This window comes from Oncorhynchus gorbuscha, linkage group LG08 (genome assembly GCF_021184085.1).
Source record: "Oncorhynchus gorbuscha isolate QuinsamMale2020 ecotype Even-year linkage group LG08, OgorEven_v1.0, whole genome shotgun sequence".
Lineage (NCBI taxonomy): Eukaryota > Metazoa > Chordata > Actinopteri > Salmoniformes > Salmonidae > Oncorhynchus > Oncorhynchus gorbuscha.
Window position 1 is genome coordinate 24,010,337 of NC_060180.1, and position 17,821 is coordinate 24,028,157.

The 17,821-nt window shown below is 50.0% G+C and overlaps 1 protein-coding gene across 1 annotated transcript in view; it reads right to left on the bottom strand.

Moving 5' to 3' along the window:
• The window catches only part of thada (THADA armadillo repeat containing), a 121,990-nt gene that overhangs the window by 32,741 nt on the left and 71,428 nt on the right, over positions 1 to 17,821 (bottom strand). The window contains exons 32-33 of the mRNA XM_046358893.1: positions 6,638 to 7,050; positions 2,396 to 2,520 (exon numbers count right to left, since the gene is read on the bottom strand). Coding sequence (XP_046214849.1) covers positions 2,396 to 2,520; positions 6,638 to 7,050 — 538 coding nt within the window. The remainder of the gene's footprint in view (positions 1 to 2,395; positions 2,521 to 6,637; positions 7,051 to 17,821) is intronic.

The following is a 17,821-nucleotide window of genomic DNA, read 5'->3' on the forward strand; positions in this document are numbered from 1 at the left end:
ATTTACTCGCTGTGTGAAATAATAAGGGTTGACATGATTTTTAAATGCCTAATCCTTCCTCTGTACCTCATCTGTAAGGTCCCTTAGTCAAGTATTTATTTTAAAAAACAGACTCAGCTACAAACACCAGGGAGCTTTTCAAAAGCTTCATAAAGATGGTGATTGGTAGATGGTTAACAATAATAAAATCAGACATCGAATACAATGAGTGTACAACACATTCGGAACACCTTCCTAATATTGATTTGTACCTCCTTTGCCCCGAGAACAGACTTAATTCATCGGGGCATGGACTACAAGGTTGTCGAAAGCCTTCTACAGGGATGATGGTCCATGTTTACTCCAACGCTTCCAACAGTTGTTTCAAGTTGTCTGGACGTGTTTTGCGTGGTGCACCATTCTTGATACACACGGGGAACAGTTGACCGTGAAAAACCCAGCAGCGTTGCAGTTCTTGACACACTCAAACTGGTGCACCTGGCACCTACTACCATACCCAGTTCAAAGGCACTTCACTCTTGTCTTGCCCATTCACCCTCTGAATAGCACACATACACAATCCATGTCTCAACTGTCAAGGCTTTAAAATCCCTTCTTTAACTCTTCTCCTCCCCTTCATCTACACTGATTGAACAAGTGACATCAAATAAGGGATAATAGCTTGCACCTGGAGTCACCTGGTCAGTCTATGTCATGGAAAGAATTCCTAATGTTTGTGCATTCAATCTTGGTCGAGTTAATTATGCTATGGTCTATGTATTAAACCACCCAGACACATCAAATATAGCATTTATTCTGAACAGAGCTACAGGACAGCAATGAAACTGCTCAGGATGTTACCTCACCAAAATTGGTGATTTTAAAACGGAGGCTGGATGAACAACATTGTAGTGGCTCCACAATAACGACGTAAATGACAGAGTGAAAAGAAAACAAATATACAGAATACAAATATTCAAAAACGTGCATCTTGTTTGCAACAAGGCACTAAAGTAATACTGCAACAAACAAAAAAAACAGCAAAGGAATACAATTTTTTAAAATCTTAAATGCAAAGCTTATGCTTGGGGCATATCCAACAACCCATCACTGAGTAACTACCTCCTTATTGTCAAGCATTGTTGTGGCTGCATCATGGTATGAGTATGCTTGACGTCGGCAAATAGTGTGTTTTTCAGGATAAAAAGAAAATGGGGAGGCGCTAAGCACATGCAAAATCCGAGAGGAAAACCTGCTTCAGTCTGCTTTATACCAGACACTGGGAGACAAATTCACCTTTGAGCAGGACAATAACCTACAACAAGGCCAAATCTACAGTTGTTGCTTACCAAGAAGACAATGTTTCTGAGTTACAGTTTTGACTTAAATCTGCTTTAACATCTATGGCAATACTTTTTTTTTGCTGTCTAGCCATAATCCCCAACATCTTGATAGAGCTTGAAGAATTATGAAAAGAACGGGCTAATTTTACACAATCCAGGTATGTAAAGCTCTTAGAGACTTATCTAAGAAAACTCACAGCTGTAAATCGCTGCTAGAGGAGACAGCGACTCCACTGCCTGCAAGGTACTACAGAGCGTTGTACGCTCATCCGAACACTGCCTACCCTCCGGGACACCTACAACACCAGGTGTCGCAGAAAAGCCAAGCAGATCGTCAGGGACTTCAGCCACGGCCTGTTCTTCCTGCTTCCATCACTCAGACGTGGGCAGTACAGGAGCATCATGTCTACAACAAACAGACTGGCCAATAGCATCTACCACCAGACCATCAGGCTGTCAAATAGCCACCACTAGTCAGCTACCTGCCCCCCCCATACACTGCAACTACATCTGCAAACGTGTGCGTTTAATTCTAAGGTATTTTTTTGTGTAGATTGTTGACAAAAATGTACAATTAAATCCATTGTAATCCCACTTTCTAACAATAAAATGTGAAGAAATCCAAGGGGTATGAATACTTTTGCAAGGCACTGCACAGCTGGAAGAGAGTGTGAACTATGTCACAACGTCTCACAGGCTGGACTGGGAGAAGTTCAAGAGCACTATGCCTGTTATTGAAAGTAATGGAATCTTAGGCTGATAGGATAAGAAGAGAAAGCACTCAATGACTCAGTGTTGTGGACGTGCTGAGGCTTACTGACGGAGATCCTAACCCATCCTAAACTCGACTTTTGTGAAGGACTGTGCAGGTAGACCTGATTCACACTAGCGTGCCGAGTCCGCTGACCTGAACCATTACTGTGCTGGTTTTCCACATTGCCTTACAAGCATGGCTTCAACAACTGTGGTGGTGGATGAGCAACCAGGCCAGCCTGGGTTTGATTGGCTTGACTCAGTAGTGTGAAAAGGATAATAGTGTATTGATGTTTCAGGCCCTTGGTGGCTGGGCTCACCTGTGGGCAAAGCCTTCAGCCAGAGTGAGAACCCGTTCCAGGACCTCTGTCTGGGTCAGATTCCGCAGACTGTCCCTCCACAGCAGGTCAGAGTTCACGCTGAGGACAGACAGCACCTGCAGCACCTGAGGAAAGAGGGATGGAGCGGGGAGAGTGAGAAAGAGAAGGAAAGGAGAGAAATAGAGTAAGAGGACTGAGCAGCACCACATCTGAGTATTAAAATACTCGATTCAAGGTTTGTATTCGATTACTAATAATTGAATACAAGTCATGGAAATTACTGGTTCAATCCCAGGCTGTGTCATGACCGGGAGTCCCATAGAGCGGCGCACAATTGGCCCAGCGTCGTCCGGGTTTGGCCGGGGTAGGCCGCCACTGTAAATAAGAATTTGTTCTTAACAGACTTGCCTAGTTAAATAAAATAAATAGAGGTTAAGTGAGAGCAGGATTTTTTCCTGACTAATGTCTAGTCTTGAACATGAACTACTGGGTCCTAGCTTCAGGCCCACAGCTCTGGTGTCTGTCCTGTGTGAGTTGGCACTCTGCCCTGGAGATATTTTTACCCCTCTGGACGTTCAGATCCTCCCAGCTAACCCAAACCACGGGCACACAGCTGACACACACACACACACATCCTGTACCTCTGTGTCTCTCTGGCTTTCATCCCTTTCGCTCACTCTCTGCCTCATTGCTAGATCTGTCTGTCCTTCTCTCCCTTTCCCCTTATCCACTTTCCAGTACCTGACTCTATCTACCTTCCTCCAGTCCCACCTCAACCTGAGGGATCAGCCGAGCGAGTCGAGGGAGGAAGTTGAGGGAGTTGTTTTCCCTCAGAAACCCCAACACCTGTTGACATTCCTTCTGCATATTTCTTTGATGATCATTTATTTTTAAAGCATGGAGCTCTTATTGAAGCTTTCAAACGATCCCTGTATGGGTTAGAGGGATAGCGGTGAGAGTGGGTGTCAGTCTGGACGGGACGTGAGCAGGTTCTACGGCTTCTGTGGCCCTCAGCTTGTGACAGTGCTGCTGTCTCAGACAAATATTAAAGTAAAAACGATTTTTAGCCTCTGGTCTCTGCTGCTCCATGGCTTTTCATTTTTACTACCCCCCCCTTTAATGGGTTCGTGTCTCACCATGCACTGAAATCACACACTCCTAAAACACACACAGCAACAGACAAGCTCACAACCTCCCTGACACACACGCACACACACTAGGGATTTGCATGGTTATTTAAATATTTAAATATCTGAACAGACGTTAGTGTGAGTACTTGTGTTCATTTTTATGTTTATTATTTTTAATTTTAACCCTTTTTTCTCCCAAATACAGTTCTGATCTCGTCTCATCGCTGCAACTCACAACGGGCTAAGGAGAGGTGAAGGTCGAGTCATGCGTCCTCTGAAACATGATCCGCCTAACCGCGCTTCTTAACATCCACCCGCTTAACCCGGAAGCCAGCTGCACCAACGTGTCAGAGGAAACACCGTTCAGCTGACGACCAAAGTCAGCCTGCAGGCACCCGGCCCGCCACAAGGAGTCGCAAGAGGGCGATGAGCCAACTAGGACCCCTCCGGCCAAACCCTCCCCTAACCCGGACGACACTGGGCCAATTGTGCGCCGCTCTTTGCGACTCCCAGTCATGACACAGCTTGGGATTGAACCTGGGTCTGTAGCGGGGCCTCAAGCACTGCGATGCAGTGCCACCCAGGAGGCCCTTTATAGGCCTATTTTAACACTGAAACGGATTTTTCTAAATGAAATGAAAATATCCATGTGACACTGACACATACAGGGGGCAAAAAAGTATTTAGTCAGCCACCAATTGTGCAAGTTCTCCCACTTAAAAAGATGAGGCCTGTAATTTTCATCATAGGTACACTTCAACAATGACAGGCAAAATGAGAAAAATACAGAAAATCACATTGTAGGATTTTTAATGAATTTATTTGCAAATTATGGTGGAAAATAAATATTTTGTCACCTACAAACAAGCAAGATTTCTGGCTCTCACAGACCTGTGAGAGGCTCTTCTGTCCTCCACTCGTTACCTGTATTAATGGCACCTGTTTGAACTTGTTATCAGTATAAAAGACACCTGTCCACAACCTCAAACAGTCACACTCCAAACTCCACTATGGCCAAGACCAAAGAGCTGTCAAAGGACACTAGAAACAAAATTGTAGACCTGCACCAGGCTGGGAAGACTGAATCTGCAATAGGTAAGCAGCTTGGTTTGAAGAAATCAACTGTGGGAGCAATTATTAGGAAATGGAAGACATACAAGACCGCTGATAATCTCCCTCGATCTGGGGCTCCACACAAGATCTCACCCCGTGGGGTCAAAATTATCACAAGAACGGTGAGCAAAAATCCCAGAACCACACGGGGGGACCTAGTGAATGACCTGCAGAGAGCTGGGACCAAAGTAACAAAGCCTACCATCAGTAACACACTACGCCGCCAGGGACTCAAATCCTGCAGTGCCAGACGTGTCCCCCTGCTTAAGCCAATACATGTCCAGGCCCGTCTGAAGTTTGCTAGAGAGCATTTGGATGATCCAGAAGATGATTGGGAGAATGTCATATGGTCAGATGAAACTAAAATATAACTTTTTGGTAAAAACTCAACTCGTCGTGTTTGGAGGACAAAGAATGCTGAGATGCATCCAAAGAACACCATACCTACTGTGAAGCATGGGGGTGGAAACATCATACTTTGGGGCTGTTTTTCTGCAAAGGGACCAGGACGACTGATCCATGGAAAGGAAAGAATGAATGGGGCCATGTATCGTGAGATTTTGAGTGAAAACCTTCCATCAGCAAGGGCATTGAAGATTAAACGTGGCTGGGTCTTTCAGCATGACAATGATCCCAAACACCGCCCGGGCAACGAAGGAGTGGCTTCGTAAGAAGCATTTCAAGGTCCTGAAGTGGCCTAGCTAGTCTCCAGATCTCAACCCCATAGAAAATCTTTGGAGGGAGTTGAAAGTCCTGGTTGCCCAGCAACAGCCCCAAAACATCACTGCTCCAGAGGAGATCTGCATGGAGGAATGGGCCAAAATAACAGCAACAGTGTGTGAAGACGATGTGTGTAGCTTGGCCAATCAAAGTAGCAAAGAGGCTCGCAATTGGAGCGAGAGTTCACTAATGCAATGAAAGATGGAATAGCATTACATTCTGCCTGTCTGCTTGCTCCCATGTCCCCGCCACCTCCGTAGCTGCAGCATTAGAGCGCCAGCCTCACCCTCGCGCAGCAGTGCTCAGGTTAAAACACTAAGTAAAAGTAACTGAACATGTATTTTGAAGATCCGATTTCGAATAGTGGAATTTTTCCCCCCCCCCCGCACACACACACACACCTTACTCAGCAAATAGCAGTTCCGTCTGATACTTTTAAAGCACTCTAAAGCTGTAAAGTGAGAGTCTGGGCTGAGGAGGATTGCAGGTCCGTCTCACAGGAAGCGGAATGCCCTGCTCCCGCTCTTTTAAAGGCCAACAGATCCAACCCACAGAGGAAGTCAGGCCCAAACGCAGTGTTTCCTTCCAGAATGCTTTACTGGAGCAGAGGGCTAGCCATGGAAACGGTGTCCTTGGCGCGGAGAGATGTGGCTTAACGGACCGGCTGGTTAAACATTAACGGCTGGGCAATAAAACAGCTTTCAATGAAACACACAAACACGCGCATGCACACACCATTTCCAGTAGTGACAAGTCCTGTAAACTCTTACACAGCTTAATGATAAAAATGGCAGGGCAAAGATTTGGGTAATGGATGGCTGTCCAGTGTTTATGAGGAATTGAAATATGATTTTAGCTGGGACAAACAGGCTGCCTTTTCACTTAAACCTCCACCGTGGTGCAGGAGGTTCTGCCTGGTGGAGGAGTGGAAATTTACCAAACCTTAGAGGGACCGAGGAGGGAGGGAGGGAGGGGGAGAGAGGTTCTCTTGGCGTATGAAGACTCTCTCACAATAATAAGGAAACCAGATTTCTACATGTAATCGATTTGTTATAATTGTCTTGAGTTTGTCACTGGGGAGAGGGAGGTTGAACACAATTGAGATGGGTGGAGTTGTAGGTTTGATCCCCCCCCCCTGGCTTCATAAAACACCAGCTACATGACCAACTACCAAATAACCCATTCAACATGTTTAAGAGCCCTGGAGTTTATGCTTAAAACATGACCAGACATGAGGGAAAAAACTCTGGTCCTAGTGGCCCTCCCCATGGTGTCTTACCTTGGCCAGAGACTGGGGATGGGCCTCATGCAGGGCCAGGGTAGTGAGGTTTGAGATGATGGTCTCCTGGGGCCAGTGAGAGCTTCTCTCCCCCTCCCCCTTCCCTTCATCCCTCTCTCTTTCCAGCCTCCTCAGGACCTCTCCCAGGGCCAGCTCACGGACTTCGTAGTGCGGGCACTGCAGCAGACACCCCAGGAGCAGGGGTCCTCGCGATGTGTTGCCATCCTCCATGCCCCACAGCAGTGGGCTCTCCACACTGGCGCTGAGTGCCAGGCGTGCCAGGCTGAGGAGATACTGGGTGGTGCCGGGGGGGCCTGAGGGGCCACACACAGCAGAGGGGCCTCCAGGGGTCACCAGCTCAGAGGCCATCAGGAGTGCCAGCGTTTCCTCACGCAGCTCCTTTAGCTCAGAGTCTAAGGAGAGACGGAAAACAGGAAGAGAACATTCGCATGCACACAAAGACACACACACACTTGAGGGAGGTGCTGCCAACCCTCTGGGGTGTACAGGTGACAGATGTACCACCTTTGTTGTACTCTGTTGGCCTGGCTCCTTATTGTGCCAGTCACTTCACACCTCCACACTCAGTCCGTCTGTCCTGTCTAGGCTCCAGTGGTTGATAGAGATATCATGACCACACACGTACCCACACCAGCTTAACCGCGCTACCAGGAAGTTTTTTGGTAACTCAATATCTTTCTGTAGCTCCATCCCCAACCCACTCCCCTGCTACATTGCTCCAAAATCCAAGACATTTTCACAGGGCCTCCTTTCACAGCCAGCTTAATATTAACACACACCACCTCCCTCCACGCACCAGAAAGAAAAAGTGCAACTCAACCTGCCCCCCCCCCCCCCCCGAGCGCTACTCAACATGGGCCAGACAAAAAGGAAGGGAAATGCTGCATTCCCCGGGGACGGTCTAGGGTTACCGCGGAGATGGGCCGGGTCACCATGGAACGAGATCCTCAAAGAGTCCGGCGGCCACATGAGCGGCCCGTAATGGCCATAATGGGAGGACAGGAATGACAACGGGACGAGAGAGGAGGGACCGGTGGGATGAAGATGATTGGAGACAAATGGAAGCTTGTCAGAGAGAGAGAGAGAGAGGGAGGGAGAGAGAGAGGAGGGTCCTGTCTGCATTTGGGGGAAGGACACTGCAACCCTATCTGGAATGTCAGGCCTTTCCTCTCCAGTTAGACCCCATGTAGAAGTATCCACACGTGCACAAACACTCAATCTAGATCGCACAAAACTGCACCATACCAGTGTTCCACAACTCCAGAGGCCGGCCGGAGCAGCAGGTTGACGGCAACAACCCAAACAGAGCTGGAGGGAAGTGAATCAAGTCAAACAGGGAGCAGCCCAAACTCCTGACTTCACTTTCAACTAGGCCAGTAAACTGATGTTAGGGAGAGAGAGGGGGGAGAGAAATAGTGAGAGAGGGAAAACATAATTAGGCTGAGAGCAGAGCTGTTTTTATAATGGCATTCATCAAAATAGCTGAGTCTCGCGGGGACCGCAGCCGGGATTCAGTGAGGAAATTAAAGGCGTTCCACCACAAACTGGCTGTGTGTGTGTGTGTAGACACTGGATGCCAAAGGCCAGTATCTCTGTGTGTGTGTGGACACTGGATGCCAAAGGCCAGTATCTCTGTGTGTGTGTGTGGACACTGGATGCCAAAGGCCAGTATCTCTGTGTGTGTGTGTGGACACTGGATGCCAAAGGCCAGTATCTCTGTGTGTGTGTGGACACTGGATGCCAAAGGCCAGTATCTCTGTGTGTGTGTGGACACTGGATGCCAAAGGCCAGTATCTCTGTGTGTGTGTGGACACTGGATGCCAAAGGCCAGTATCTCTGTGTGTGTGTGGACACTGGATGCCAAAGGCCAGCATCTCTGTGTGTGTGTGTGTGTGTGTGTGGAGACACTGGATGCCAAAGGCCAGTATCTCTGTGTGTGTGTGGACACTGGATGCCAAAGGCCAGTATCTGTGTGTGTGTGTGGACACTGGATGCCAAAGGCCAGTATCTCTGTGTGTGTGTGGACACTGGATGCCAAAGGCCAGTATCTCTGTGTGTGTGTGTGGACACTGGATGCCAAAGGCCAGTATCTCTGTGTGTGTGTGGACACTGGATGCCAAGGGCCAGTATCTCTATGTGTGTGTGTGTGTGGAGACACTGGATGCCAAAGGCCAGTATCTCTCTGTGTGTGTGTGTGGAGACACTGGATGCCAAAGGCCAGTATCTCTGTGTGTGTGTGTGTGGAGACACTGGATGCCAAAGGCCAGTATCTGTGTGTGTGGACACTGGATGCCAAAGGCCAGCATCTCTGTGTGTGTGTGTGGACACTGGATGCCAAAGGCCAGCATCTCTGTGTGTGTGTGTGGACACTGGATGCCAAAGGCCAGTATCTCTGTGTGTGTGTGTGTGTGGAGACACTGGATGCCAAAGGCCAGTATCTCTGTGTGTGTGTGTGTGGAGACACTGGATGCCAAAGGCCAGTATCTGTGTGTGTGTGTGTGGAGACACTGGATGCCAAAGGCCAGTATCTGTGTGTGTGGACACTGGATGCCAAAGGCCAGCATCTCTGTGTGTGTGTGTGGACACTGGATGCCAAAGGCCAGCATCTCTGTGTGTGTGTGTGTGTGTGGAGACACTGGATGCCAAAGGCCAGTATCTCTGTGTGTGTGTGGACACTGGATGCCAAAGGCCAGTATCTCTGTGTGTGTGTGTGGACACTGGATGCCAAAGGCCAGTATCTCTGTGTGTGTGTGGACACTGGATGCCAAAGGCCAGTATCTCTGTGTGTGTGTGTGGACACTGGATGCCAAAGGCCAGTATCTCTGTGTGTGTGTGGACACTGGATGCCAAAGGCCAGTATCTCTGTGTGTGTGTGTGTGGACACTGGATGCCAAAGGCCAGTATCTCTGTGTGTGTGTGTGTGGACACTGGATGCCAAGGGCCAGTATCTCTATGTGTGTGTGTGTGTGTGTGTGTGTGTGTGTGTGTGTGTGTGTGTGGACACTGGATGCCAAAGGCCAGTATCTCTGTGTGTGTGTGTGTGGAGACACTGGATGCCAAAGGCCAGTATCTCTCTGTGTGTGTGTGTGGAGACACTGGATGCCAAAGGCCAGTATCTCTGTGTGTGTGTGTGTGGAGACACTGGATGCCAAAGGCCAGTATCTCTATGTGTGTGTGTGTGTGTGTGGACACTGGATGCCAAAGGCCAGTATCTCTGTGTGTGTGTGTGTGGAGACACTGGATGCCAAAGGCCAGTATCTTTCTGTGTGTGTGTGTGGAGACACTGGATGCCAAAGGCCAGTATCTCTCTGTGTGTGTGTGTGGAGACACTGGATGCCAAAGGCCAGTATCTCTCTGTGTGTATGTGTTGAGACACTGGATGCCAAAGGCCAGTATCTCTGTGTGTGTGTGTGTGGAGACACTGGATGCCAAAGGCCAGTATCTGTGTGTGTGGAGACACTGGATGCCAAAGGCCAGCATCTCTGTGTGTGTGTGTGGACACTGGATGCCAAAGGCCAGCATCTCTGTGTGTGTGTGTGGAGACACTGGATGCCAAAGGCCAGTATCTCTGTGTGTGTGTGTGTGGAGACACTGGATGCCAAAGGCCAGTATCTCTGTGTGTGTGTGTGTGTGGAGACACTGGATGCCAAAGGCCAGTATCTGTGTGTGTGGACACTGGATGCCAAAGGCCAGTATCTGTGTGTGTGGACACTGGATGCCAAAGGCCAGCATCTCTGTGTGTGTGTGTGGACACTGGATGCCAAAGGCCAGCATCTCTGTGTGTGTGTGTGTGTGTGTGTGGAGACACTGGATGCCAAAGGCCAGTATCTCTGTGTGTGTGGACACTGGATGCCAAAGGCCAGTATCTCTGTGTGTGTGTGGACACTGGATGCCAAAGGCCAGTATCTCTGTGTGTGTGTGGACACTGGATGCCAAAGGCCAGTATCTCTGTGTGTGTGTGGACACTGGATGCCAAAGGCCAGTATCTCTGTGTGTGTGTGGACACTGGATGCCAAAGGCCAGTATCTCTGTGTGTGTGTGGACACTGGATGCCAAAGGCCAGTATCTCTGTGTGTGTGTGGACACTGGATGCCAAAGGCCAGTATCTGTGTGTGTGTGGACACTGGATGCCAAAGGCCAGTATCTCTGTGTGTGTGTGTGTGGACACTGGATGCCAAGGGCCAGTATCTCTATGTGTGTGTGTGTGTGTGTGTGTGTGTGGACACTGGATGCCAAAGGCCAGTATCTCTGTGTGTGTGTGTGTGGAGACACTGGATGCCAAAGGCCAGTATCTCTCTGTGTGTGTGTGTGGAGACACTGGATGCCAAAGGCCAGTATCTCTCTGTGTGTGTGTGTGGAGACACTGGATGCCAAAGGCCAGTATCTCTGTGTGTGTGTGTGTGGAGACACTGGATGCCAAAGGCCAGTATCTCTGTGTGTGTGTGTGTGTGGAGACACTGGATGCCAAAGGCCAGCATCTCTGTGTGTGTGTGTGGACACTGGATGCCAAAGGCCAGCATCTGTGTGGACACTGGATACCAAAGGCCAGTATCTGTGTGGACACTGGATGCCAAAGGCCAGTATCTGTGTGGACACTGGATGCCAAAGGCCAGTATCTGTGTGGACACTGGATGCCAAAGGCCAGTATCTGTGTGGACACTGGATGCCAAAGGCCAGTATCTGTGTGGACACTGGATGCCAAAGGCCAGTATCTGTGTGGACACTGGATGCCAAAGGCCAGTATCTGTGTGGACACTGGATGCCAAAGGCCAGTATCTGTGTGTGTGTGTGGACACTGGATGCCAAAGGTCAGTATCTGTGTGTGTGTGTGGACACTGGATGCCAAAGGCCAGTATCTGTGTGTGTGTGTGTGTGGACACTGGATGCCAAAGGCCAGTATCTCTGTGTGTGTGTGTGTGTGTGTGTGTGTGTGTGTGTGTGTGTGTGTGTGTGTGTGTGTGTGTGTGTGTGTGTGTGTGTGTGTGTGTGTGTGTGTGTGTGTGGACACGGGATGCCAAAGGCCAGTATCTGTGTGGACACTGGATGCCAAAGGCCAGTATCTGTGTGTGTGTGTGGACACTGGATGCCAAAGGCCAGTATCTCTGTGTGTGTGTGTGGACACTGGATGCCAAAGGCCAGTATCTCTGTGTGTGTGTGTGGACACTGGATGCCAAAGGCCAGTATCTCTGTGTGTGTGTGTGGACACTGGATGCCAAAGGCCAGTATCTCTGTGTGTGTGGACACTGGATGCCAAAGGCCAGTATCTCTGTGTGTGTGGACACTGGATGCCAAAGGCCAGTATCTCTGTGTGTGTGGACACTGGATGCCAAAGGCCAGTATCTCTGTGTGTGTGTGGACACTGGATGCCAAAAGCCAGTATCTCTGTGCGTGTGGACACTGGATGCCAAAGGCCAGTATCTCTGTGTGTGTGTGGACACTGGATGCCAAAGGCCAGTATCTCTGTGTGTGTGTGGACACTGGATGCCAAAGGCCAGTATCTCTGTGTGTGTGTGTGTGGACACTGGATGCCAAGGGCCAGTATCTCTATGTGTGTGTGTGTGTGTGTGTGTGTGTGTGGACACTGGATGCCAAAGGCCAGTATCTCTGTGTGTGTGTGTGGAGACACTGGATGCCAAAGGCCAGTATCTCTCTGTGTGTGTGTGTGGAGACACTGGATGCCAAAGGCCAGTATCTCTCTGTGTGTGTGTGTGGAGACACTGGATGCCAAAGGCCAGTATCTCTCTGTGTGTGTGTGTGGAGACACTGGATGCCAAAGGCCAGTATCTCTGTGTGTGTGTGTGTGGAGACACTGGATGCCAAAGGCCAGCATCTCTGTGTGTGTGTGTGGACACTGGATGCCAAAGGCCAGTATCTGTGTGGACACTGGATGCCAAAGGCCAGTATCTGTGTGGACACTGGATGCCAAAGGCCAGTATCTGTGTGGACACTGGATGCCAAAGGCCAGTATCTGTGTGGACACTGGATGCCAAAGGCCAGTATCTGTGTGGACACTGGATGCCAAAGGCCAGTATCTGTGTGGACACTGGATGCCAAAGGCCAGTATCTGTGTGTGTGTGTGTGTGTGTGGACACTGGATGCCAAAGGTCAGTATCTGTGTGTGTGTGTGGACACTGGATGCCAAAGGCCAGTATCTGTGTGTGTGTGTGTGTGGACACTGGATGCCAAAGGCCAGTATCTCTCTGTGTGTGTGTGTGTGTGTGTGTGTGTGTGTGTGTGTGTGTGTGTGTGTGTGTGTGTGTGTGTGTGTGTGTGTGTGTGTGTGTGTGTGTGTGTGTGTGTGTGTGTGTGTGTGTGTGTGTGTGTGTGTGTGTGTGTGTCTGTGTGTGTGTGTGTGTGTGGACACGGGATGCCAAAGGCCAGTATCTGTGTGGACACTGGATGCCAAAGGCCAGTATCTGTGTGTGTGTGTGGACACTGGATGCCAAAGGCCAGTATCTCTGTGTGTGTGTGTGGACACTGGATGCCAAAGGCCAGTATCTCTGTGTGTGTGTGTGGACACTGGATGCCAAAGGCCAGTATCTCTGTGTGTGTGTGTGGACACTGGATGCCAAAGGCCAGTATGTGTGTGTGTGTGTGGACACTGGATGCCAAAGGCCAGTATCTCTGTGTGTGTGGACACTGGATGCCAAAGGCCAGTATCTCTGTGTGTGTGGACACTGGATGCCAAAGGCCAGTATCTCTGTGTGTGTGGACACTGGATGCCAAAGGCCAGTATCTCTGTGTGTGTGTGGACACTGGATGCCAAAAGCCAGTATCTCTGTGCGTGTGGACACTGGATGCCAAAGGCCAGTATCTCTGTGTGTGTGTGGACACTGGATGCCAAAGGCCAGTATCTCTGTGTGTGTGTGGACACTGGATGCCAAAGGCCAGTATCTCTGTGTGTGTGTGTGGACACTGGATGCCAAGGGCCAGTATCTCTATGTGTGTGTGTGTGTGTGTGTGTGTGTGTGTGTGGACACTGGATGCCAAAGGCCAGTATCTCTGTGTGTGTGTGTGTGGAGACACTGGATGCCAAAGGCCAGTATCTCTCTGTGTGTGTGTGTGGAGACACTGGATGCCAAAGGCCAGTATCTCTCTGTGTGTGTGTGGAGACACTGGATGCCAAAGGCCAGTATCTCTGTGTGTGTGTGTGGAGACACTGGATGCCAAAGGCCAGCATCTCTGTGTGTGTGTGTGTGGAGACACTGGATGCCAAAGGCCAGCATCTCTGTGTGTGTGTGTGGACACTGGATGCCAAAGGCCAGCATCTGTGTGGACACTGGATGCCAAAGGCCAGTATCTGTGTGGACACTGGATGCCAAAGGCCAGTATCTGTGTGGACACTGGATGCCAAAGGCCAGTATCTGTGTGGACACTGGATGCCAAAGGCCAGTATCTGTGTGGACACTGGATGCCAAAGGCCAGTATCTGTGTGGACACTGGATGCCAAAGGCCAGTATCTGTGTGTGTGTGTGTGTGTGTGTGGACACTGGATGCCAAAGGTCAGTATCTGTGTGTGTGTGTGTGTGGACACTGGATGCCAAAGGCCAGTATCTGTGTGTGTGTGTGTGTGGACACTGGATGCCAAAGGCCAGTATCTCTGTGTGTGTGTGTGTGTGTGTGTGTGTGTGTGTGTGTGTGTGTGTGTGTGTGTGTGTGTGTGTGTGTGTGTGTGTGTGTGTGTGTGTGTGTGTGTGTGTGTGTGTGTGTGTGTGTGTGTGTGTGTGTGTGTGTGGACACGGGATGCCAAAGGCCAGTATCTGTGTGGACACTGGATGCCAAAGGCCAGTATCTGTGTGTGTGTGTGTGTGGACACTGGATGCCAAAGGCCAGTATCTCTGTGTGTGTGTGTGGACACTGGATGCCAAAGGCCAGTATCTCTGTGTGTGTGTGTGGACACTGGATGCCAAAGGCCAGTATCTCTGTGTGTGTGTGTGGACACTGGATGCCAAAGGCCAGTATCTCTGTGTGTGTGTGTGGACACTGGATGCCAAAGGCCAGTATCTCTGTGTGTGTGTGTGGACACTGGATGCCAAAGGCCAGTATCTCTGTGTGTGTGGACACTGGATGCCAAAGGCCAGTATCTCTGTGTGTGTGTGGACACTGGATGCCAAAAGCCAGTATCTCTGTGCGTGTGGACACTGGATGCCAAAAGCCAGTATCTCTGTGCGTGTGGACACTGGATGCCAAAGGCCAGTATCTCTGTGCGTGTGGACACTGGATGCCAAAGGCCAGTATGTGTGTGTGTGTGTGGACACTGGATGCCAAAGGCCAGTATCTCTGTGTGTGTGTGTGTGTGTGTGTGTGTGTGTGTGTGTGTGTGTGTGTGTGTGTGTGTGTGTGTGTGTGTGTGTGTGTGTGTGTGTGTGTGTGTGGAGACACTGGATGCCAAAGGCCAGTATCTCTGTGTGTGTGTGTGTGTGGAGACACTGGATGCCAAAGGCCAGTATCTGTGTGTGTGTGTGGAGACACTGGATGCCAAAGGCCAGTATCTGTGTGTGTGGACACTGGATGCCAAAGGCCAGCATCTCTGTGTGTGTGTGTGTGGACACTGGATGCCAAAGGCCAGCATCTCTGTGTGTGTGTGTGGACATTGGATGCCAAAGGCCAGCATCTGTGTGTGTGTGTGTGGACACTGGATGCCAAAGGCCAGCATCTCTGTGTGTGTGGATACTGGATGTCAAAGGCCAGAATCTATCTGTGTGTGTGTGTGTGTGTGTGTGTGTGTGTGTGTGTGTGTGTGTGTGTGTGTGTGTGTGTGTGTGTGTGTGTGTGTGTGTGTGTGTGTGTGTGTGTGTGTGTGTGTGTGTGTGTGTGTGTGTGTGTGTGTGTGGACACTGGATGCCAAAGGCCAGTATCTCTGTGTGTGTATGGACACTGGATGCCCAAGGCCAGTATCTGTGTGTGTGTGTGGACACTGGATGCCAAAGGCCAGTATCTGTGTGGACACTGGATGCCAAAGGCCAGTATCTGTGTGGACACTGGATGCCAAAGGCCAGTATCTGTGTGTGTGTGTGTGTGTGTGTGGACACTGGATGCCAAAGGCCAGTATCTGTGTGTGTGTGTGTGTGGACACTGGATGCCAAACGTCAGTATCTGTGTGTGTGTGTGGACACTGGATGCCAAAGGCCAGTATCTGTGTGTGTGTGTGTGTGGACACTGGATGCCAAAGGCCAGTATCTCTGTGTGTGTGTGTGTGTGTGTGTGTGTGTGTGTGTGTGTGTGTGTGTGTGTGTGTGTGTGGATGCCAAAGGTGTGTATCTGTGTGTGTGTGTGTGGACACTGGATGCCAAAGGCCAGTATCTCTGTGTGTGTGTGTGGACACTGGATGCCAAAGGCCAGTATCTCTGTGTGTGTGTGTGGACACTGGATGCCAAAGGCCAATATCTCTGTGTGTGTGTGTGGACACTGGATGCCAAAAGTCAGTATCTCTGTGTGTGTGTGTGGACACTGGATGCCCAAAGGCCAGTATCTCTGTGTGTGTGTGTGGACACTGGATGCCAAAGGCCAGTATCTCTGTGTGTGTGTGTGTGTGTGTGTGTGTGTGTGTGTGTGTGTGTGTGTGTGTGTGTGTGTGTGTGTGTGTGTGTGTGTGTGTGTGTGTGTGTGTGTGTGTGTGTGTGTGTGTGTGTGTGTGTGTGTGTGTGTGTGGACACTGGATGCCAAAGGCCAGTATGTGTGTGTGTGTGTGGACACTGGATGCCAAAGGCCAGTATGTGTGTGTGTGTGTGTGGACACTGGATGCCAAAGGCCAGTATGTGTGTGTGTGTGTGGACACTGGATGCCAAAGGCCAGTATGTGTGTGGACACTGGATGCCAAAGGCCAGCATCTCTGTGTGTGTGGATACTGGATGTCAAAGGCCAGAATCTCTGTGTGTGTGTGTGTGTGTGTGTGTGTGTGTGTGTGTGTGTGTGTGTGTGTGTGTGTGTGTGTGTGTGGACACTGGATGCCAAAGGCCAGTATCTCTGTGTGTGTGTGGACACTGGATGCCAAAGGCCAGTATCTCTGTGTGTGTGTGGACACTGGATGCCAAAGGCCAGTATGTGTGTGTGTGTGTGTGTGTGTGTGTGTGTGTGTGTGTGTGTGTGTGTGTGTGTGTGTGTGTGTGTGTGTGTGTGTGTGTGTGTGTGTGTGTGTGTGTGTGTGTGTGTGTGTGTGGACACTGGATGCCAAAGGCCAGTATCTCTGTGTGTGTGTGTGTGGACACTGGATGCCAAAGGCCAGTATCTCTGTGTGTGTGTGTGTGTGTGTGTGTGGACACTGGATGCCAAAGGCCAGTATCTCTGTGTGTGTGTGTGTGTGTGTGTGGACACTGGATGCCAAAGGCCAGTATCTCTGTGTGTGTGTGTGTGTGTGTGGACACTGGATGCCAAAGGCCAGTATCTGTGTGTGTGTGTGTGTGTGTGTGTGTGTGTGTGTGTGTGTGTGTGTGTGTGTGTGTGTGTGTGTGTGACACTGGTGCAAAGGCCAGTATCTGTGTGTGTGTGTGTGTGTGTGTGTGTGTGGACACTGGATGCCAAAGGCCAATATCTCTGTGTGTGTGTGTGTGTGTGTGTGTGTGTGACACTGGTGTGTGTGTATGTGTGTGTGTGGACACTGATGTGTGTGTGTGTGTGTGTGTGTGTGTGTGTGTGTGTGTGTGTGTGTGTGTGTGTGGACACTGGATGCCAAAGGCCAGTATCTCTGTGTGTGTGTGGACACTGGATGCCAAAGGCCAGTATCTCTGTGTGTGTGTGGACACTGGATGCCAAAGGCCAGTATCTCTGTGTGTGTGTGGACACTGGATGCCAAAGGCCAGTATCTGTGTGTGTGTGGACACTGGATGCCAAAGGCCAGTATCTGTGTGTGTGTGTGTGGACACTGGATGCCAAAGGCCAGTATCTCTGTGTGTGTGTGTGTGTGTGTGTGTGTGTGTGTGTGTGTGTGTGGACACTGGATGCCAAAGGCCAGTATCTCTCTCTGTGTGTGTGGACACTGGATGCCAAAGGCCAGTATCTCTGTGTGTGTGTGTGTGTGTGTGTGTGTGTGTGTGTGTGTGTGTGTGTGTGTGTGTGTGTGTGTGTGTGTGTGTGTGTGTGTGTGTGTGTGGACACTGGATGCCAAAGGCCAGTATCTGTGTGTGTGTGTGTGGACACTGGATGCCAAAGGCCAGTATCTCTGTG